This window comes from Lactuca sativa, chromosome 5 (genome assembly GCF_002870075.4).
Source record: "Lactuca sativa cultivar Salinas chromosome 5, Lsat_Salinas_v11, whole genome shotgun sequence".
Taxonomy (NCBI): Eukaryota; Viridiplantae; Streptophyta; class Magnoliopsida; order Asterales; family Asteraceae; genus Lactuca; species Lactuca sativa.
This window is the reverse complement of record NC_056627.2, coordinates 150,751,001-150,774,395: the sequence shown is the minus strand read 5'-3', so window position 1 is coordinate 150,774,395 and position 23,395 is coordinate 150,751,001. Positions and strand designations below refer to the sequence as shown.

Sequence of the window (23,395 nt, the reverse complement as noted above, 5' to 3'; positions counted from 1 at the left end):
GGATGGGTCTAAGGCCATAATGCCGGCCCATGTAGTTACGAGTATGAAGACCCGGGGGTTAGCCCTAGGCACTGTATACTAGTATGATATTTGGGACCAAGGTGCATTGATAGCGGTCGGGTGCCCAGGAATGGTTTGCATGATAGAGTATACTTGTTTTTTGTGTGATACTTGTATGAGCCTGGTAGGGAGGTGAGTAAGGGCGAGGTCCTGTATCCCACCAACAAAAGAGTGTGGACGGGGTTCCATATCTCATTAGTAGCAGAGCAGGGGCGAGGCCCAAGTTAGGAAAAGAGTGAGTATGGGTCGGGCCCGTATCTCACTATCAGTAGGAGCGTGGACAAGGTTCCATGACTCAACAGTAGCAGGACAGGGGCGAGGCCCAAGATAGGCAAGGCCTTAGAACAGGATTAAATAGTATTGTTTAGCTTATGTGTGGTGATATGTTTATGTGTTAGTACACATTAGCGGGCGAGGCCCAGTGACAGGCGAGGCCTAAGTGAAAAAGATTTGTATCCGAGCGAGGCTCGAAGCCAGGCGGGGCCTGTTGTAGCGGGCGAGGCTCGAGGTAGAAGGCGTGGCCCAATACTCGTGGTTTGAGATTATGTGTTTGGTACGTGGTAGGTTGGGGAACTCACTAAGCTTCGTGCTTACGGTTTTCAGTTTTGGTTTCAGGTACTTCCGGTAGTAGAGGGAAGACCTCGGGATGATCGCACAGCACACACCATTGATTAGTCAGTCTGGGATGATTTACTCAGATAATGAAAAAATGTTTTGGAAACGATACTATGAATTTATGTTATGACATATGATGTGTTTTATGAATATGGATTTGGTAATGATTTAAAGAAAAATATTTGGTACGGATTTTTGGGATGTTACAAGTTGGTATCAGAGCCTTGGTTTGAGGGATTCAGACATACCCTCGGGCGTGTCTGAACTCAAACTAAGGGATTGGTATAAAGGTTTTGAAAAGGAATAGTCATCTTTGTAAAAAGGGGTTTTGAGAAAGAAAACAGTTTTAGTAAAGCAAAAAGAATTCAGAAAGAAAAGAATTTTGATAAGAGAAAAGGATGTGGTGCGTGCAATCAGCTGAGCTCAAGTAAGTACCCTAAAATACCCATACAAGTTTATGTTATGATTATCAGTTAGTAGAACAGCATGCTAGATTAGGACTAAGGATCTAGGAAGGATGCCTTATGTGCCTATTGTATGCATATCAACTTTATGGAGAGCTGCATGCTAGTATAGATTAGTTAGTATGATAGCCAGAGTAGTATATGCTTGATTATGTGTACTCAATGCCCGAATGCTGCTTGCTTTGTGCTTTTAGGAGTTATAGTTGTATTTCACTAACTAGTAAACGAATATGTAAAGTTACATATTGCAAGGACTAAATAATTTCAGAATGTTAGGTCTAACTCTATTTCGCAGCTCTTGTTTGAGTCCAACCGTTGTAGGGTAGGATCTCTCATTCGAAGAATTATCTAGTCTGAGTAATATGTAATAGTATTCGCGAGCTAGTTAGGGGAAGAAAGCATGGACTTCTTATGCAGCTGATGGCGGAGAGTGGGTTGGTGATTACCCTAGGGCAAGCCTAGGATGAGAGTAGCAGAGAACAGTAGCAGTAGAAGGGACTTGGTGGAGTCGAGGCAGTTCGTGAGGAAAGTACGGATAGACGTGGAAGGTAGTATGGGCCTGTACTACTGAAAGCATAGGATCCGTACTCGATTCGAGAAAGGCCGAGATGAGACCGGGAAACTTGTAGTGTGTGTATGATCCCTCAACAGTGATGGGTATTCTGATAGTTATTGTGATATGTTTCCAGCATGGTGACATTGAAAGAGAGACCAGTGGGCAGATCAGGCGCCGGAGAGGGATCAGGCTCGGGTTCAGGGGCCGAGCAGCGCGAGGAGCGGATGAAGGAGTTGATATCAGCTGAGGTTACACGCAGTATCCTAGACCAGACTCCTGTGATCTTCGGCACGGTCAAGGAGGGTATACTGGAGATTTTGGATGAGAGGTTGGGAGCCCTCCGTACAGAGATGATGGCTTTGATGAGAGCTCATACTTTGACATTCCGAGAGTTTAGATCTTGCGGAGTGCCAGATTATCATGGGGCTGGGACCCCATTGCTAGCAGCAGGTGGTTGGCCGATGTCGCCAATGCATTTCGTACGAGCCGGTGTCCCAAGGGGGACAAGGTCAGACTCGCCTCCTGTCTTCTAAAGAACAGAGCGAGGGATTGGTGGGAAGAGATTGGTCATGCTTTGGGGGATGATGCCACGTTGCACGCGATGACATGGAGTGATTTTTCAGCCAGGTTCAGGGCTGAGTTCTCACCGACTATTGAGGTGCAGCAATTGGCACGGGAGTTTCAGGATTTGACACAGACCACTGAGGTTGTGGCAGAGATCACCACCAAGTTCAGGGAGAGGGCTCTTCTTGTACCGCAGTATGTCGCAGATGAGGAGATGAAGAAGGCCCGATACCACGAGATGCTGAGGAGTGACATTAGGGAGTTTCTGAGCAGGTCCGGCTACAAGACGCTGGAGGACATGATCTCACGGGCCAGGGAGAGGGAGATCGATTTGGATCAGATCTGGAAGAGGAAGTCGGATGAGGTTCAGACAGCCACAGGATCGGGAAAAAGGCCCAAGGGGTTGGATTTGAGATCGAGGGATTATCAGGACCGCAGCCGATGCGGGAAGTGTGGCAGGACGCACTGGGGTGCGTGCATGAGTGGGGGTGGTGAGTTTGGCTACTTCAAGTGCAGTCAGACTAGTCATTTTAGCCGAGATTGTACTGCGACCACCACTCAGGGATCCGACCTGATATGTTTTCACTGCAGTCAGCGGGGCCACAAGAAGGCCCAGTGTCCCAGTTTGCTTTTAGCAGGACGGGTGATGGCACCTGCCCCTGCAACTTTGAGGATCATAGATGGTGGTCAGGGTCGAGCAGAGGCGCCTGTGGTAGGAGGCAGGGCTTTTCAGATGACTACCATGGAGGCGCGAGCAACGCCGAACATTGCAGGTATGTGTCTTCCATTTTCTGCTTCCTTTGTTCATGATTATATTGTTTTGGATCTGCATCGTTTGTGGTATACGTATTTTAGAATTGAGCGGCTTGCTTGTGACCTAGTTGTATGCCATCTGCATACCTTGGATAATAAAGTGGTAGTTAGGGGGTGGTGCCTTATGGAAGCAGGTTACTTAGGACGCAACAACTATAGCATGCTTGTGTGGAACTCAGTAGTGACCCGCTGAATTCAGAAAGGTGTTATTGAGTGATGGATCGGTTAGATCCCTAGCTATGGCAAGCTTGGTTCTTCAGCAGATTGTTTGCGGTATAGCAGAGAAGATTGGGAATTCTTCTCATGCATTGAGCATTGAGGTATAAGCAGTATCAAAGTGGGGGAGAACCCTCCGAGTGTTCTAGGGTAAGAGCACGTAGATCCAGAATGAGTACACGACCTCTGATAAGGAAAAGAAGTAGCGCAGTAATTGATGGATTGAGGAGTTCAGCGTTGGGAGTTTGAGAGACTTCCCAACAGTTAGTTCGTGTAATCAAGATGGTTAGTATCGGGTTGAGGATTCGGGTTGGAGGATCCCCCGTAGGACTCGAAAGAGTTGGAATGGGGATCTTCAGAACGGTTAGCATGGGATGCTTTTGTGATAGTGGTCAGTGGCAGAGATAGCATGTAGAGCATGGTAGAGCGGTGGGAGAGTCGCAACATTTTTTTCCAGCAGCAAGTTAGTGGTGGGAGGTGTTGTAAGACTACGGGTAAGCCGTAGCATTCCCTAGCAGTTTAGTTAGCGGAGAGTGGGCGGAGGCCCGTATCTCCTAGTGATCAAGGTGGGGATCAGGGATGGGTGGTAGATGAGGACAGTATGGAGCTAGTATGCATAGCCCCAGAAAAGTGAGACCTTGGGAGAGGCCACCCCAGGATGTAGTTGGGTGAGACCCGTGGGCAAGGCCCATATGGGAGTAGCAGTATAGGCGAGACATGAGAGCATGGTTGCTCAGTAGTGTAGTCAGGTAGGACCCGTGGGTGAGGCCCGTGAGTTTTAGTAGCACAGGTGGGACCTGGTAAGGACCTTAAAGTCGAGTTACGGGGATCGGGGATCCCAGGGCTTGTAGTGCTAGAGTGGAAGAATAGAGGGGGGGCAGTATTAGGTAGCCTAAGTTTCCTCGTTAATCGCTGGGAGCGACTAGAAGTTTGTGTTCGGGGCTAGCGACTGGTGGGAGTCGGTAATCCAGATGTTGGTAGATCAATAGGGACCAGGGTGGTATCGGTTCATCCGGAAGGCGGATAAGGGACAACAGAGATTTTCAGTCAGTGGCAGTGATGGTAAGCAGTCTATGGTGGAATTCAGTTAGTTGATCGAGGGGTGCTCAACACTAAGTTATAGTAGTGAGAAGTGTCCAGCGGACACAGGCGGTAAAGACCCGTACTAGAAGTAGGGGGGCTTAATAGAGTTGGTGAAGGATAGGACCTTCACAGTGACAGAGGAAGTAGTTGGTTATGGAACGTTGCCTTGGAAAGGCCAGAAATCGCACAAGGATACAAAGGGGTGAACCCCTAGGGTGTTCAGCATAAGTACTCGGGGAGTATCAAAAGGTTTGTCAGTGGAGTAAGTTGTGTCCCAGAATGTTCAAGGTCAGGATTGACCCGAGATTCTTATTCGCAGGGATAAATGTAAGTCAGAATGACCGGGCAGAAGGCCAACTGAGGTAGCCAGCGGATGTTAGGTTTCCCAGACAGAGTGTTGGAGGCTGATCATAGATCAGTTGGTCGTAGCGAACTTCGAGGACGAAGTTTAGTTTAAGTGGGGGAGAGTTGTAACACTCAAAATCAGAATGGCCAAGAAAGGAGAGAAAACCCTAAGTCAAAGGGTCAACTCGTCGAGTCCAGGGAGGAACTCGACGAGTCGGAGCGGGACCCGGGGGATCAATTAAGTAACCAACTCAGCGAGTCGGCAAAGAGGAGTCGGCGAGTCCGGTCTGAAGAGGGAAACCCTAAATCCGGGACTTTGTTCACTATTTAAGCATCTCATTCTCTCCCTTAGGGTTCCTTATAGCCTCTCTTATCCAGAATACGAAACCTTAAGCCTCCATTGTTTCACATTCAAGCTTTCTTGCCATTTTGGGTGATTTGAACGAAGAAGGAAGAAGGGAACCATTAGGGAGTCAAGGATTGGCAGTAGATCCAGAGTTTGTGGGATTTTACAGAGCATTTGAAGGTAATGAGTCGCTACCTTCACTCTTTTGCATATAGATCAACCTTTAACATGAGATTTGGGGCTTTTAGGGCAAGCTTAAGAACCATTTCGAGTTAGAAGCCCAGATCTGAAATTGCTACTTCAGATCTAAGTGTATCTTGGCCTAGAGAATCATAAAGCATCAGTCTATGGGTTGATTGTAAAGCCTCTTTGTCTTAATGTAGCACGTGGTTCCTGGTACGTAAATCTTATTTGAGTATTCTCTTTTTCTAGCCTTGGACTCGGCGAGTCATAGGTCTGACTCGCCGAGTAGATACGGGAACCGGGACACGTTTAAGTTGGCGACTGGGCGAGTCCATATCCTGGACTCGGCGAGTCACCGCTGTTGGATGAAACCCTAAGTTTCATGGGTTTGCACCCTATTTAAACATCATATCCGCCCCATGCCAGCCCCTATTCACCCTCAGAGCTCCCAACCCTCGTTCTAAGCTTGTTCATTGAGTGTTTGAAGCAATTGTTGTGTGTTCTTGAAGGTTTTGAGGCAAAAGGGGAGTAGATCAAGAGGAAGGGAAGGAATCCAAGCATCTGTGTGCTCTCTCAGCAGTTCCTTTGAGGTATAACCTGTTTTCCCCCTGTTTCTATGCTTATTACTTCATTTAAGTCATTCTTGAGCCAACCCCCAAGCTTGTATGTGCAATATAAGTCATAATAAGTTGATTGGCCTTTAGATCTAGGCAAGATTGAGCTCCAGGAGCTCAGATCTGTTACCTTTATGGACCCATGTTGCTTGTTCACCCTAGATCTACCCTTTTGAGGCAGTTTGAGCCCTAAAACCCTCATTAGTGAGTATCTACACGTAAATTTGGAAACTTTACGTGTCATTCATGCTCTAGGAACCTAGATCTGTAAATGGCATGGACTGGAATCGAGCAAAATCGCGTATTTAGTGATTGCATGGCGATGACTCGGTGAGTCTGCTCGCGAGTCTCTGACTTGTCCCCTTTTCGTTGTGTCGAGTGTGTGTAGTGAGTCACGGGGTGTGACTCAGTGAGTTGGAAGCCAAACTCATCCATGGAGGAACTCGGCGAGTCCATGCCCTGACTCGGCGAGTTCAAGGCAATCTCCATAGATCAAGAACAGACTCGGCGAGTTGTTCATACAACTCGGCGAGTCTCAGCATAATTGTTCATCGGATGAAGATGAACTCGACGAGCTGTTCATACAACTTGGTGAGTCACATCATAAAGTGTTCTTCGGATGAAGACGAACTCGGCGAGTTGTTCATACAACTCGGAAAGTAGGATGAAGGACTTGAACCTCAGTTTAGAAGAAGAACTCGTCGAGTCAACGCCTAACTCGACGAGTAGGGACGGGATTCAGGACAATCGAGTGGATAGGGACTCGGCGAGTTGGAGAGCCAACTCGGCGAGTCGGGTCAACTGAAAGTTGACTCTGACTTTGACTTATGACATGGTCAGGGGTAAAATGGTCATTTTACCCAAAGGTCAGTTAGCAGTGATTGATTGAGTATGTTATGGGAATTGCAGCCGGAGGATTTCCGGAGCAGCAGCAGCAGCAATAGACAGTTAGTTCCCGATCAGATCAGCAGCTACTTCGAGGTGAGTTACCTTCCAGTAGCGGTGGGTCTACGGCCACAATGCCGGCCCACCAGTAGGAGTCGTATGTTAGATGATTGTCTTTGTGATATCATCTAGGTTTGCTACTACCTGATATGTTATATGCTATCATGATATGTTATATGTGATAGAAGTAGAGATCGGTTGATAGGGCCGAAGGGTAGTTCAGACACCCCAAAAATGTCTGATAGTACGCGATGATATGTTTGCATGCTAGCTTGTTATGTTATATGCGATAGAGGTAGTAGGAGGGGACCAGTCCCCGAGGATCGGTTGTTAGGACCGATGGGTAGTCAGCACCCCAAAATGGCTTGACACGGGTAGGATGGCACCCCAGAATGGCCACACGGGTAGTCGGCACCCCAGAATGGCCGTACCGGGTAGTCAAGCACCCCAGAATAGCCTGGCAGTGTGTATGTTATGTGTTTATATGGTATGTGGTACGATGGGGGAACTCACTAAGCTTTGTGCTTAGAGTTTACAGTTTTGGTTTCAGGTACCTCTTCATCAAAGGGGAAGGAGCTGGCGCGGTAGCGGCACATCATGCACACACACTGGTTTCCGCATTTACGAGATTTTCCCTGGGATTTATACTCTGATATTTCGATTGGTTGTACGATTTGGCTTTTAGACATGGTTTATGTTGTGATGTGGTTTGATCAAACAATGTTTCTAATTATTAATGTTTCTAAAGTAATGCTTTAAAAACGAAATTTTTGGACGTGAAAATTGGGTTATTACACTTAAACCCAAGTTTATAGTGTTTTGAGCCTAGATCTCCTTAGCTACACGTAAAGTTTGCCACTTTACGTGAGGAATAGGCTTTAGAAGAGTGGATATACAGTTTGGAGTTCATGCATGAATCAAAAGCCTCTGAATATATGAAGGACTGAATAGACTCGGCGAGTCCTTCGAGTGGACTCGGCGAGTAGTATGAAGATGGAGATGAACTCGACGAGTTGGATGAACAACTCGACCAGTCTGTTGAAGAGTGCCTTGGACTCGGCGAGTCAAGTCACGAAACCCTAAACCCTTCGAGTTAAGACTCGGATCAGTGAGTTGAGTGGGGACTCAGTGAGTTGGTCAGGATAGGACTCGGAAAATCGGTAGACTCGGCGAGTCAGGGGCTGACTCGGCGAGTCGAGTCGCGAATGAAAGGATTCTGAGCGTATGAACTCGACGAATTAGTTGGCAGACTCGGCGAGTAGGGTTGACCTGGAAGGTTGACTTTGACCAGAGTGGACTTAGTTGACTTTCGGAGGACAGTTAGACTAAGTGTTATATTGATATTGGTAGCTCGGGGAGCTAGTGCAGCAGCAGTTCAAAGAGAGTTTTCAGACGGCAGCCAGAGGGATTACCAGCAAGTTTATTAGTACCAGGTGAGTTTCCCTTTTGTGTGGATGGGTTTAAGGCCACAATGCCGACCCATGTAGGAAGACCCGGGGGTTAGCCCTAGGCACTGTATGCTAGTATCATATTTGGGACCAAGGTCCATTGATGGCGGGTGGGTGCCCAGGAATGGTTTGCATGATAGAGTATACTTGTTGTTTGTGTGATACTTGTATGAGCCTGGTAGGGAGGTGAGTACAGGCGAGGTCCCGTATCTCACCAACAGCAGAGTGTGGATGGGGTTCCATATCTCATTAGTAGCAGAGCAGGGGCGAGGCCCAAGTTAGGAAAAGAGTAAGTGTCGGTCGGGCCCATATCTCACTATCAGTAGGAGCGTGGACGGGGTTCCATGACTCAACAGTAGCAGGACAGGGGCGACGCCCAAGATAGGCGAGACCTTAGAACAGGATTCAGTAGTATTGTTTAGCTTAAGTGTGGTGATATGTTTATGTGTTAGTATACATTAGCAGGCGAGGCCCAGTGATAGGCGATGCCTAAGTGAAACAGATCTGTATCCGAGCGAGGCTCGAAGCCAGGCGGGGCCTGTTGTAGCGGGCGAGGCCCGACGTAGAGGGCATGGACTAGTACTCATGGTTTGCGATTATGTGTTTGGTATGTGGTAGGTTGGGGAACTCACTAAGCTTCGTGCTTACGGTTTTCAGTTTTGGTTTCAGGTACTTCCAGTAGCAGAGGGAAGAGCTCGGGGTGATCGCATGGCACACACCATTGATTAGTCAGCCTGGGATGTTTTACTCTGATAATGAAAATATGTTTTGGAAACGATACTCTGAATTTATGTTATGACTTATGATGTGTTTTATGAATATGGATTTGGTAATGATTTAAAGAAAAAATTTTGTACGAATTTTTGGGATGTTACAAATGCTCCAAGCATGCACACTATGTTTGCGTATGGTATTTACCTTGTGAAATAGATCAATTGAGCACATTTCCATTGATGCTCATTTCACAATTCCTTAATCATTATTATATGTGTCAGAATAGCAAACTCATGCCACTATTAGAATGTGTTAGATTCTAAACTATTTTGCAATGATCCTTTTGTAATGTTAAGGCACCAAAGTCATAGAGACTTTACCAATTACAAAACTTTACATTGGATATTGATAACTAAACAATTCCATGGAAGCAAAGTGTCAAATTCAAAGTACAATCCTTTGAACATCCTTTTTGCATAAAAGTTTCTAATCCTACACATAGATTCTCAATATCCAACTCCCATAATGGAAACATTTCCATATTGCCATATGAATATCTATTCTTAATTGAATCCTATCTATTCAGAATTATATCAATATGGTCCATCCATTACTATACTTTTAACTATCCACAAGCAACCAATCTTCGGTAAACGTTAGATTGTCCTTGACAGCTGTTTAACAATTTTAGTCATATCCGGTTATGGTCCTTTTCCCTCTTAATTCCCTATGCATTTGGAAAATTAGAACATGCGATTATTATAACATATGCAGTCGATCCTATACATGAAGCATATGGGACGCAATTCATAATAAAGATATGATACTTTACCAATCTCTTGTTATAATATTTCCATATATAGAATTTCCTTATGTTAAAACATTTCAACATAACATTCATGCATGTATATGACTAGATTCTATTAAAATCTCAATCTAAGCTTTTAGATTTGAAATGAAGTATTAGTTCCTCTCCCTCAGACTTTCTATAGCGAAACAACTTTTCATCCTCTGCAACTTTGCAAATTTAAAACTTTGTTTCCTATAAGTAGCATTGCTAACTTTCAACACTTAACGTAATAATTATGCTCCTACTAGCATAATAATTATATTTTTACTAGCATAACACTTATGCTCCCACTAGCTTTGACATGTATCCAGAAATCAGCTGGACTTCTAAAAATCAATACATATTGACTTTATTTCCAAAGTTCATATTTCTCATACAAGATGCTTCGATAATTCTTTATCTAATCTCATACATCTTCTATTAGAAGGCTCATATGTGTGTCTAAATTATTTCAGAACTTACAACAGTAAGTCCCGAATGTTCAAAGTATTTTCCGTTTCTCAAAATTCGAACTATGAGGAGGGATGGCGTAATCATACACAAATTTGAGAATGCAATCACAACTTCTACTACCTTAAAATCTACTTAGCAAAAGCGTTTCCTCACAATCATCTTCGTGAAGCGTAGAGAAACCTTATGTCACTTACATATTACGGTGTATGTGTTCCTATCCACGTGAATTTTTCATAGCCGTAATCACAAGACAACGTTCGAGACAAATCCGCACTCATATGGACTGAACTTTTTCAATCTTAATTTCTTGCCGTCTGGTAGCACAAGGGTCCTACCATTTCTTCTAACTTATTGTGCAGCGCACCACTATAGATTAATGTACTTTCCATTGATCAAGGTGCTTTGCCTTATCAATTCAAATGAGAACTCACAGAACTCACATACATAATCAACTTAACTGGAATGGGCACAGAAACAAGAATATGCTAACACGATAGATTACAAACCTTAAGTCATGTGCTAGTGATAAACAATAGGTTTATTGTTGATTACTTCTTGAAGCTATCAAGATCTTTAAGACTCCACTGACCTTTTGACATGTAAGATTCTCTTTTTAGAAAACATTCCTTGACAAACAAATATTCAAGAGTTAGTGCAGGTTCTTATCAAGAAAAACACTTCCTTTAATTGGTCTTAGTTGGTCTTTGTTTTATCCAAAACATCACAACTACCAATCTCAAATGTGCAAGAGTAAGAAAACATTTTTCTACTCCACATTTCATGATGTGTTATAAACCTACTTAGGATATGTCACTCAAGACACAATCTTGGAGTATGACTCTAAGACTTGATTTTGAAACGAAGTATGACTCATCCTTTAGATTTTAACCATTTTAACAATTCCCGATACCTCTCCTTAGTCATATAAATGCACTAAGGTATCCTTAGAGGATGGATTGTGACATGGTTCCATAATCATAAGGATGATCATAAAATACGATACTAAAGTACTCTCATTTCCTTTCAGATTGGAGAAACGTTTATCTTTCTGCCTAATTGATTCTTCTTATTCGTTCTCCTACACTTTGAAACTTTTCAAAGCATTATAATTACACTTAATCTTGTAAGTATAACCATATTTATTAAAATTTTAGTAAATTATGACGAATAGTCTTTATCATCATTTGTGGTGGACCTGACCAGTTCACATCAATGTGTGCTAGATCCTTTAGTCCTTCACTTGACTCACATACATATGCGAACAAGGAATTAGTCTCAACTTTCCCAAGTACCAAGATTTTCATACATCGTATAATTCAAATCAAATGATTCCAAGTTTCTGTCTAATTGAAATTTGGGTGATAAGAATCTTTCCTTACTTAAAAAATTACTACACTACCACAATTGATATAACTAAGAATCAAACATTTTCAGCATTTCTATTAACAGAAACATATAAACAACAATTTTCACAAATGTCATTGCAAGGAAACATAAAATAAGACAAAATCAAAATTTTCTTTATTTATAAAATGCGGAAAAACTTGTGTTTACAATGCGAATTCATATGAAAACTATGCTCCTAGACATTCCTTAGCAATCTATCATAACTCCTAAGCAGCAACTCCAAAATCTAATCATCGAACCATGCGATCGAAATCCATCTCTTCATGATCAGACTCAGCTCACTCTTCCTTTAAGCTTCATTTCTTTTCTTCGATCCTGCAAAACATCATAATGCAATCTTATCGCATCATGTATTAAGAATCTATAAAAAGGAACGTAATAGAGTTAGATAGTGGACTTACCTGAAGTAGAACCATACAATTTGATTTTACCATCTCTTAGATCTCTCAGGTAGTCAAGGCAGCTTCGCTTCTAATGTCCCTTCAAATGGCAATAGAAACAAGTGGACTCTTTGGCATTCGCACATGGAACTATCTCAGAACTGGCTTTTTTCTTATGATCAAACTTTTCGACTATGGCCGATCATTTTCCATTGGGAAGAGAAAGTTTTTCTGGACTTCCAATGTTGTCACTGTAAGGGTCCATGGAAATTCGGGATGTTGATCTTCCATTCAAATTTGCTTGACCAGTGCACCAAATCATTGCTGATTCAACAACAATTAGCAAATATATATGATCAATAAGGGTCACTTCATGATCTGTCATTTAGTAGCCATTAACAAACTGAATATACGACTGAGGAATTGATAGAAGAACCAAGTCAACAACCAACTTTCTTGAGAAAGCGACACCCAATGTTCATAGTCTGTCAATATGCAACTTCATCTCCAAGACATGAAGACATACAAACTTTCCATCTTTGTGTTTGCTTGCCAATAGGGTTTCAGTGACCTTGAACTTTTCAAGTCGACGGACATGTGGGTCAGGAAGAATAATTGGAGGAGGTGAAAGAAGAGAATTTCCACCAATGCACGAAGAAGGGATTGATCTTTCACCTCGATTGTCATGTGGAATATCATCTTCGAATGGAAAGCCTTTTCCAAAGGATTGAGGAAGACCATAGTTGTCAAAACTAGACATCTACAAATGGGGAGAAATCCACGTTATTTGATTTAAGTCCTTAATATAACATCCAAATGAAATATTAAGGCTAGGATCCAACACAATAATTCACAATTCGGAAAAGGGATGCCGTAATCCAATTGCAAATTATTTGAAGGTATGTAAATGATGACTTACCAACTCCACCATGAAAACGAAATTTAAATGAATTAGATTTTAAATGAAACTCCTAGATCTTTTGAGATTCATTGAAATTTTCAATGGTATGTTTAATCTGATAATGCCCTTCAAGTTTGTGACTAAGATACCGACGATCACAAACAAGGTGGAATAACCATGCAAATTAGCTTGGTACTCTCGAAGTCATTTATCACCTAACCAATGTGTCGGTTAACCACACACGCTCCATTGATCTATGATAACCTATGAGCTAGCCATTGCTATCCTTCATTAGTCCCACATTAGTGTGTCGGTTAACCACACACGCTCCACTAACAACCAATAAGGTGCAATGTGCAATTTCGTGGGTTAGCATCAAATTCATATTTTCCTAAGTAACTAAGATTGGGAATTTATAAAACATTTAGTTACTTGTATTTCATTATACTTATTAATGAAAGTTCCTATCCTATCCTACCCGTTCGGCTAACGACCCTGGTCAAGGGTGCGGTGGGTAAGAGTGTATACCCAATGGCAGTCATTTTACAGGCCGCTTCCTTAAACACCCCTTATAGACCAACTTCGTGAATGAGGCCTACTAACGGTAAGACTGACTTTTAACTTTTACATATATAATATGTTAGACTTTTTATGTTATATAGTATAAGGGTGTATTTTACACATTTATAAAACTAAGTGGTTTAATCTAATAATAAATTAGACTTTTAATTTAATTAAACTTAAACCATGTTATTATGGATTTATTAATTCTGTCTTTTAGTTAAACACTTAATTAATTTAATAAAACTATAAATGTGTAATTTGAACTATTCAAAATATCAAAGTTCTAAATTTAAGATTTCAAAATTAAAACTATTTAATTAAATTTGAAGTTACAAAACCAAGAGGCGGATTTATGAACCTTTTCAAATTACTAGGGTTTTAGAATTTAATATTTCATAATTGAAATCTTTTAAATTCCAAAACTTAAAGGCAAAATTTTGAAACTTTTCAAAACTCTTGGATCAATTTGACGACGATTAAATTAATCATATAATTAACTATATCACAAAATTGACCTAATCGAATTTCATATAGCAATATAATTCACATCAAATTCTACAAAGTATCAATTTATCACATAAACAATTAACTATCTCAAAATATGACAATTATCCTTCAATTGGATGAGGATAATAATTACCTTATCATAAAAACGATTTTAATCAGTCAACACAGTTTATTGTAATGATCAAAATCCAATTCTTTGCCAAAAACTGAAAAAACTGTCCACCGACCAGCCACCACGTCGTGGTAACATTGACCACGTCATGGTGATCATGCAGATTCCAAAAAAAATGATTTTTTTTAACAATTACCAATGCATCTATATAATAGAAAACACCCTAGGCTGTGATACCATTGATGGGTTTTGAGCACTATAACATCCCTATGGTGCACATACAACCCTACTGCTTTGGATCTAAGTCTTCTCTAGTTATACATGTAATTTTCATTTTCCAAAGCATGAAGCCTAACTGGCATACAACATTGATATTTGAAAAAAAAAAGTTAGATGATTACCTCTTGGTTGTAGCTTGTAGAACTTGGCCTTACAAGAGCTTAGCACCTCAAATGTGATGTCTCAAATGTTTCACAAAACACCAAGAACAAATGGAGGATAATGAGAGTGAGGCTAGGAGGCACCAAAAACGGCTAGGGTTCTTCTTGGAACTCTTAGGGGGGCTTTTTGGTGATGCTAGGGGTTACATGTATAGCGTTGAATTCCTAGGGTTTCACTTGTAAACCCTAATTCACTTCCTTGGCCTTTAGTGCAATAATCCATATGATAATCCCTTTAGACTAACTCTTCATGGACTCCCACATAAAATTAGTCCGTCCTAATCAACATGGATCATTAGCTCAAACTATATGTATTACTGATTTACTTAATCAGTCCCCGTTAATTTAATTAGACTCTTTTGATCAATAAATTAATTCCAAATTAATTCTTGAAGAATACTAATTAAATAATATGATTTCTCAAATAATATATTATTCTTATAATATATTAATAAATCACAAATAACCTCTTTCTTAAATATCCTTCCTATCAAATTGCTCCAATTAATGCAACCCAAATGGACCATGCTGCTATCGGGTCAAGTACATACCAATTATAGTTATGAGATTAGACACCTGATCCATCAGTTTGGTGTCTTGCTGTGAAGATTTCGAGCCTTCATCCTTCTTTTTCTTCATTTTTTCAAGCCACTCCTGATGTGTCAGGAGTAATTTTCCTTCTTTAGAGTCACTTTAACCTCGCACCCGTTCCTCGTTTGCTTTTATTCTTCGTATGACTTCTTCAACTATCATAGTTTCTAGATGAGCAAATTGCTCTATGGTGGATGTGATTTGCACAAACTTGTTAGGTACTGCCCGAAGCAACTTCTTGACCACGTATGCCTCTCTTATTGTCTCTCCTAAGGCACGAACGTTGTTAATTATGTTCGTGACTTTGGCAGCGAACTCGTCTACTGTTTTTTGTACTCCTTCAAGCTCATCATTTCAAGTTCAGTCTTCAACGTGTGAACCCTAGCCCTCTTCACCCGATCAACCCCTAGATACATGGTTTTCAGAGTTTCCCATGCCTCATTCGTTGTTTGCTTCTCTGCCAACGATAAGAGCATATCTTCTGGAATACCCTGGTAGACAGCCGCCAATGCCATCTTGTCTTTCTGGACTTCAACAACTGTATTGGTTGTTCTTGGTTCTACTGCCTTCCAAACACCTTGGGCCTGCATGAAAACTTTCATTTTGATTGCCCAAGCAGCATAATTACTTCTCGAGGGCATGAGGTAGTGTAAGGTGATAGAACCATCCTTGTCATTGAAGTTTCTTGTCATTTCTGTCACTCATGGTTGATACTTGGGCATATAGCAGATTTGTTCTGATACCAAGTATTGTTGCAGCCCCTGTTTTACACAACAAAAACAGAGCAAAAACTGAGAGGGTATTTGGGGCAATTTTCTGATTATACTTCTCATCCAAAAACTAGAAAGTTACATGCTACGTAACCTACTATTCAGCTAGAAATGTGGAAACATACAACCACTTGATTACTACTTCCTAAAGAAAAGGGAAAATGGCCAATATGGCCTTTGACAACGTCCTACGTGAATAAACTGAAATAAACACAAATGCACAAAAGCATAAATGGTCCCCAAACTTTCTGGATTACACCAACAGAATTGAAGAACCAAAAGTAGAAATAAGCCGACAACGACGAAATGAAAGGTCTACAGAAGAACCATATATGGAAATTAATGTCCCTTCCACCAGGAAAGAATACGGTTGGATGTAAATGGATATATTTTATCAAACTTGATTCCATTGGAATTGAAAATACTGATAGATGTAAAGCAAGGCCAGTCGCCAAAGGATACATTCAAATGTATGGGATTGATTATAGAGACACGTTTGTCCTTGTTGAAAAAGTGAATACCATTTGTATTATCATCTCTATAACAACAAACAAAGACCGACCCTTGAGACAATTTGATGTAAAGAATGCATTCCTTAATGCTCCTAGAAGAATAGGTTTACATGGAACCTGCACTAGACATAAACTGTCAAGGAAAGGTGTGTAATTTAAAAAAGGAATTATACAGACTAAAACAATCTCCCCGAGTCTGGTTTTGGAGATTTTTGAACTCTATGAAAAAGATTGTTTATAAACAATTCGATGTAGATCACACACTCTTCGTCAAGCAAAAATGGAAAAAAGGTAACTACCCTTATCGTGTTTGTAGACGACATGGTGGTATATTATTATTACTTTCTACCCATACTCCCCCCTGCTGGGATACCATTACGGATGCATTTAGTCTATAATTTATTAGTATTACGTGTCTTTATCCCTTATAATAATAGTGACATATAACTTCACTTTTCCGTAAACTATCATCAAATTTTCAAAACCAAAATCATTAAACTACTTTTTCAATTCGACGAGTAAATCAAAAAAATTATTGAGAGGTCGAAACAAATGTTGGGTCATTCAGAATATATAGTAAAGGAAATTGCATATCAACATTTATGAACATACATTGTAAATAATGTATAATAAAAAAAATATGCAGTCCTTCAAAATATAATATTCACGTACTAATAATTAGAAAGTTATTTAGTATCCACATCCATTATAAATTGGGTCAGACATCAAAAGTCTAAAGATGGAACTAAATTTTATATAAGGCGTAGGAGAATTTTTCACTATATTTATTAGAATAGATGTAGTTTGCCTGGTATTTTCGATGACCGTACCGCGTTATTCACCAACTTGATTTTAGTCAACTATTTGATATCCTATAAAGCCAACGCCCATATAAGTTGAGATGCAACTCTAGCTTCTCGCTGGCCTTTTATCAATAATTTTTTCTTCTTGCTGATCAAAAAAAATAAAAAAAAGAAAGTTGAGTTATCTCAAAGTAAAATTTAGAGTCCGAATATATTCACTAATTAAATCAGAAACAATGTCATCTTCAGAAGTAACCCTTGAAAGTTTTCTAATTCCACTAAAGGAGATCAACTTGGCCACCAGAGACTTGATCAGTCCAGAAACTTGTATCGGAAATGGTGGATTTGGTGCGGTCTACAAAGGAAAACTTTCTGAAAGTTGGCAAAACCGCACAGCTGCCTTCAAACTCTTACATCCCGATCGTTACAAAGGAAAGAATGACTTTCATATTGAGGTTGAGATGATCTCCAGCTTCAACCATGAAAACATCATCCCCTTCATTGGCTACTATCACGAAGACAATATGATGATTATAGCTTCAGAATACGCCATCAATGGAAGCCTTGATCATCATCTCCAAGACCGCAATAAGAGACGTTGCCTAACATGGCCACAACGCCTGAAGATTTGCATAGGGGCAGCAAAAGGACTCGAGTACCTTCACTCTGGTCTTGGAGAGGGCCGGAAAATAATACACAGAAACATCAAGGGTGCAACCATATTGTTAGATGGTAATTTCGAAGCGAAAGTTACTGTTTCCAAAGGCCCCATAAGTCAAATTCGTAGCATAATGACTACTCTTGATGTTGGTTCCTCCTGTTACATGGATCCTAGTTATAACGAAAGTGGCATCCTCAATGAAGAATCAGACGTATACTCACTTGGTGTGGTACTATTTGAAATATTGAGTGGCATGCTCGCTCATGATACAAGGATTATTGAAGATCAGAAGCCACAAACTTTGATGAATTTGGTCCGAATCTACTACGATGATGGGTTGGAAAAGTTAATTGATCCGTTGATAAGAAATCAAATTGATGATCATTCTTTTCGTATTTTTAAAGAAGTTGCATGTCAGTGCATAACTTTCAGATCGAAGGATCGACCTAAGATGGATAACATCATCCAGCGCATCGAGGAAGCATTGGATGTTCAAGTAAGTCTTTTTATTTGATTACATTCAATCAAATCTAGTTTCACATGCGAGAATGCAAACTAGGTTATGTTGTGACCGATTTGGATGCCGTTGATCATTTATGTTGTGGTCTTAATTTTTGCCTCTAAGCAAACTCGGTTATGTTAGGCATCCACGATGCATTGAGCTATATAGTGTTCAATAGATTGACACATCATTTTTTTTATTTAAATTTCATACAACTTTATCAATTTTTTCCTACGATGCATTGAGGTCAATAAAAACTTACAAAAGCTAATTTATATTATATATATAAAAATTAAAAACTTTCATTTTTCACATTGAAGAGTTCAATGGTCACTGAACTCTAAATCCATTGAATATCAATGTGGCATCTCACTATGATAAAGTTTAATCCATTGAATGACAAGTAAACTTGTCACCTCATTCAACTTTATCATTGAAGTCACCATTATGGATGTTCTTATGTACACAGATACAAGGAGCTCCTTCCACCAGTGCAACTATACAAATCAACCAATATCATGAGCTAGAACGGTTCCTAATTCCATTGAAGGATATCAACTCTGCTACCAGAGACTTCAGCCCCGAAACTTGTATTGGTGTCCATGGATATGGTGAGGTCTACAAAGGACAGATCTCTGAACATAAGGAAAACCGCACAGTTGCCTTTGACCGCATGTATAGCTCACTAGGAGTCCATCTGTTCCATACTGAGGTTGAGATGATGTCTAGCTTCAACCATGAAAACATCATCGCTTTCGTCGGATACTGTGATGAGGATAATGAGCACATTATAGTTTCTGAATACGTTGTGAATAAAAGTCTTGAATATTATCTAAAAGACCCCAATGAAATCAGGTGCATTACATGGGCACAACGCCTGAAAATATGCTTAGGAGTAGCAAGAGGACTCAAGTACCTTCATTCGGGTCTTGGGGAACACAACATAGTAATACATAGAGATATCAAAAGCGCAAACATTTTGTTAGATGAAAATCTGGACGCAAAAATTTGTGGTTTTGTGTTGTCAATATTAGTTGATCGAAATAAACCACAAGTATATGAACCTGCTGCCGGTACCCCATTTTACTTGGATCCCATCTACTATGAAAGCGGAATTGTCAAGACAGAACTAGACATTTACTCATTTGGGGTGGTACTATTTGAAATGTTGACTGGGATCTTGGCTTATAGTAATGAGAGCAGTATTGGTAATGAGGATCAACCTGAAACACTCATTAATTTGGTCCGGCGATACTATGATGAGGGAATGGAAAACTTAATTGATCCTAATATAAAAGATCAAATTAGTATCCATTCTTTCCAAGTGTTCAAGGCAATTGCATATCGATGCATTAGTTTGGACTTAAAGGATCGCCCTACAATGAACATGATCATCAAAAGGATTGAAGAAGCACTCGACAATCAAGTAAGTCTTATTTATTTTTTTTATTGAAATCGTGGCATGTGTGGCTCATACTCGGTTGAAATGTTTTTTTTTTTTCCTTATAATTTGAATATTCCGAATGAACTCAATTTCATGCATAGCAACGAAAAGAGGCCCATCATACACCACGCATTACTAAAAAATGACTAAAAGGAACAACAAATATAACCCGGTTATAGAGGAATTTGGTTCAATAAAAATGTAACGTCTCGATTATAGATTTAAAATACTGGTTGTTTCTTTAAAATAAAAAACGGGCTCTCATTAGCCGGAGGCAGAATTCGGGCTCTCACACACTTTTAAATAGGATTCCGTAGTTTGTACTAGTGGTGATTATCGTTCAAGATTTTGTGGATTAGAAGTCGTGTACATAAAAATGTTATGCCTTGTTGACAAGCTTATATTTTGAGAATACAAGGCCATACAAACATAGAAGCATACATTGACCACCATAATTCTTTTATTGTCGTAGGTAATTATCACGAATTCTAATCTTGTCGCATGTTATTATCTTTTCAAAACATTCCTTTGTTGTCGTAGGTAATTACACCATGACCGAGATTTCCATAAATCCTACAGCATGGCCACAACTAAGAGATATGCCACTAAATTAAAAATCAAGAAACTTATTCTACTCTTACATCATATCTATCTCGTGATAAAAATATATATAAACAAGAAACGACAATGTAAGGTAAAGGAATTAATGTTATGAAGAAATATGTCGTCAATTTTTCAGGCATTGGCAGGAAAATGGCACAACATATCTAACTAAATTCAGTTTTGTTTATATTCACAGAACCCCGGACCAGCTTATATCGTCACCACACCAAGAAAAGAATGTCAAAACCTAGAAAATTTTCTTATACCACTCAAGGAGATCTACCTTGCAACCCAATACTTCAGTGTTGAAACTCAGATTGGAGATGGTGGATTTGGTGTGATCTACAAAGGACAACTCTCTGAGCACCGGCAAAAATGCATAGTTGCCATCAAACGCCTTGACCAAAATGGTTATCAAGGAAGAAAGGAGTTCCTTACTGAGCTTAAGTTGATTTCGAGCTTCCACCATAAAAACATCATCCGTTTCATTGGTTACTGTGATGAAGACAATGAGATGGTTATAGTTAGCGAATATGCTAGTAACGGTAGCCTTGACAATCATCTCGGAGACTCAAATAAGAGGCGTTGCCTAACATGGGCACAACGCCTCAAGATTTGCTTAGGGGCTGCAAGAGGACTCAACTACCTTCATTCAGGTCTAGGGGAGGACAACAGGGTAATACACAGAGACATCAAGAGCGCAAACATATTATTGGATGAAAACCTTGAAGTGAAAGTTTGTGATTTTGGTCTGTCCAAGCAAGGCCCCAGAGATCAGCATCCTACGCATCTCTATACAAAAGCTGCTGGTACCAACTTCTACTTAGATCCTATTTACCAGGAAAGTGGCATCCTTCGTAAAGAGTCAGACGTGTACTCGTTTGGTGTGGTACTATTTGAAATTTTGAGTGGAATGATGGCTTTCAACCGCAAGAGCTTAGGGAACGATAAACCACAACCATTGATAAATCTTATACGACGCTACTACAATGACAGACTCGAGGAATTAATTGATCCCTTTATTAAGGATGAAATTGATAGGCGTTGTTTTCAAACCTTCAAAGAACTTGCGTATCAGTGCATTAGTTACAATTCAAAGGAACGACCTACAATGGAAACAGTCATTGAGAGGATTGAGGATGCAATATATTTTCAAGGAAATTCTTCTAATTGATTACTTTGAAGGGATTATTCTTTCGAAGGCAAGAATAAAAACTAGCATGGAGTATATAATATGAGAAACACTCTAACTTTTTTATGGTGATATGTACAGAATTTGATGAATAATGCTTGAGATATATGAAAGGGTTTGGAAGACAAATTTAGGTGAACTGGTTCTTAAAACTTTTTACATAACTTATGTTAGTAGGTTAACCTAGACCGTTAATTCTATTAGTTACGGTTAATAATGTTAGGTATGTTGACAGTTAAATAGGAATCGTTGTGATGGTTTGTGAAGCGTCGTGTTGGTTGGAGTATGTCCAACCGTCTAGTCATATGTATATAAAGGGGTAATAACATTTGTAAAATGTGTAAAATAGAAGTAGTCATACAACCTAGAAATAGTCCAAGTTTGTTCCTAAGAGTCAGGAGATCTTTTCTCCAATTTCTTGTATTTAAACTGTACATCCAATTGTTCACATACATAGAAATATACAGTGCTTTCATGGTATCAGAGCTTATACAACACGTAACTCCATCATCAATTTTTTTTACACAAAAAAAGTTCTTTAGAAACACCATTTTAATATCCAAATACCAACATACCAACTAAAATAAACACAACATAAACAGTTGAAGGAAATAAAAACAAGAAACCAAAAGACAGAAATCTCCCTAATCCTTAAAACTAATTCACTGATTAGACATTTTTCTCACAAAGCTTCTCAATAAGATCAGCTGCATCTTGAACAGTAGCAATGCTCATTGTATTCTCCTCTTCTACAGTGATACCAAACGCCACCTCAAGCAAAGCTTGTCAGTTAGACATGTCTTTGTTTGTTCATGTTACATCAAAATCGACAATATATGTACTTGTATATGTCGATGACCTGATTACCACCAGAATATATGATGGTCTTCTTCAAACATTTATTACTGATTTAAATCAGAAATCTTCACTAAAAGATCTTGGAGACATGCATTTCTTTCTTGGGCTTTAGATTCATCGAAATGCAACACATCTAAAATTATCTCAACAAGGCTATATTCAAGATATCATTAATTGCGGCAACATGTACATGTTGGGTCTAAAATTGGTTTATACTTTGCTTTTCTAAGCATTTATTATTTTATCATTTGGGCCGAAAACTAATATTGGGATTAATTGTAGCTTGGACCGAAAACCCATGAGTTTTCGGTCTAGCATTGGGTTTTCGGTCCATTGGGTTTTCGTTCCGGCCTTGAGTTTGTGGCCCATGTATATATAGGTGTTAGGTGGGTGAGGTGATGAGATTTCTCTAGGTGCTTAAGTTTGTGTTCGTAAGGTGTGAGAGGAAGTTACAAAGAAGAGTGTGTGTGTGTGTGTGTGTATGAATCTATGTGTAAGGAGCTTCATTCCAACATTGAATACATCATAGATTCAAGTTATTCTTCTTCTCCTTTTATTCTATTTTGATCTGAAATCATCCAATTGATTGGGATTCCGCACCATCATTTGGATCTGATTGATACACAAGCAGATTTGGGGACTTACATGTTATCTCCTACATCTACTCCTACTGATCCATACAATCGTCTTCAAAAAGATGGATACATGTTTGAAGATCCCACATTATATATATATATATATATATATATATATATATATATATATATATATGGTTCGTTGGTTCTTTACAATATGCTACTATTACTAGACCTGACATCACCTATTGGGTGAATCGTGTCTGCTAATTCATGCATGCTACTACCATCAAACATTGGTAGG

The 23,395-nt window shown here is 39.8% G+C and overlaps 1 protein-coding gene across 1 annotated transcript; it reads left to right on the top strand.

Moving 5' to 3' along the window:
* The first annotated feature begins 17,384 nt into the window (after window positions 1-17,384).
* On the top strand, window positions 17,385-22,099 carry LOC111882330 (uncharacterized). The gene is made up of 3 exons (XM_023878695.3): window positions 17,385-18,413; window positions 18,889-19,845; window positions 20,663-22,099. The coding sequence occupies exons 1-3, from the start codon at window positions 17,493-17,495 to the stop codon at window positions 21,638-21,640; spliced, it is 2,856 nt and encodes a 951-aa protein (XP_023734463.1). The 5' UTR covers window positions 17,385-17,492; the 3' UTR covers window positions 21,641-22,099.
* Window positions 22,100-23,395: the final 1,296 nt, after the last annotated feature.

Excerpts from the sequence above, each read along its gene's own strand:
- LOC111882330 (XM_023878695.3), top strand. The coding sequence starts at position 17,493 with ATGTCATCTTCAGAAGTAACCCTTGAAAGTTTTCTAATTCCACTAAAG. Across the intron at positions 18,414-18,888 it reads AGGAAGCATTGGATGTTCAA|ATACAAGGAGCTCCTTCCAC; the intron begins GTAAGTCTTTTT and ends TTATGTACACAG. Across the intron at positions 19,846-20,662 it reads AAGAAGCACTCGACAATCAA|AACCCCGGACCAGCTTATAT; the intron begins GTAAGTCTTATT and ends TTATATTCACAG.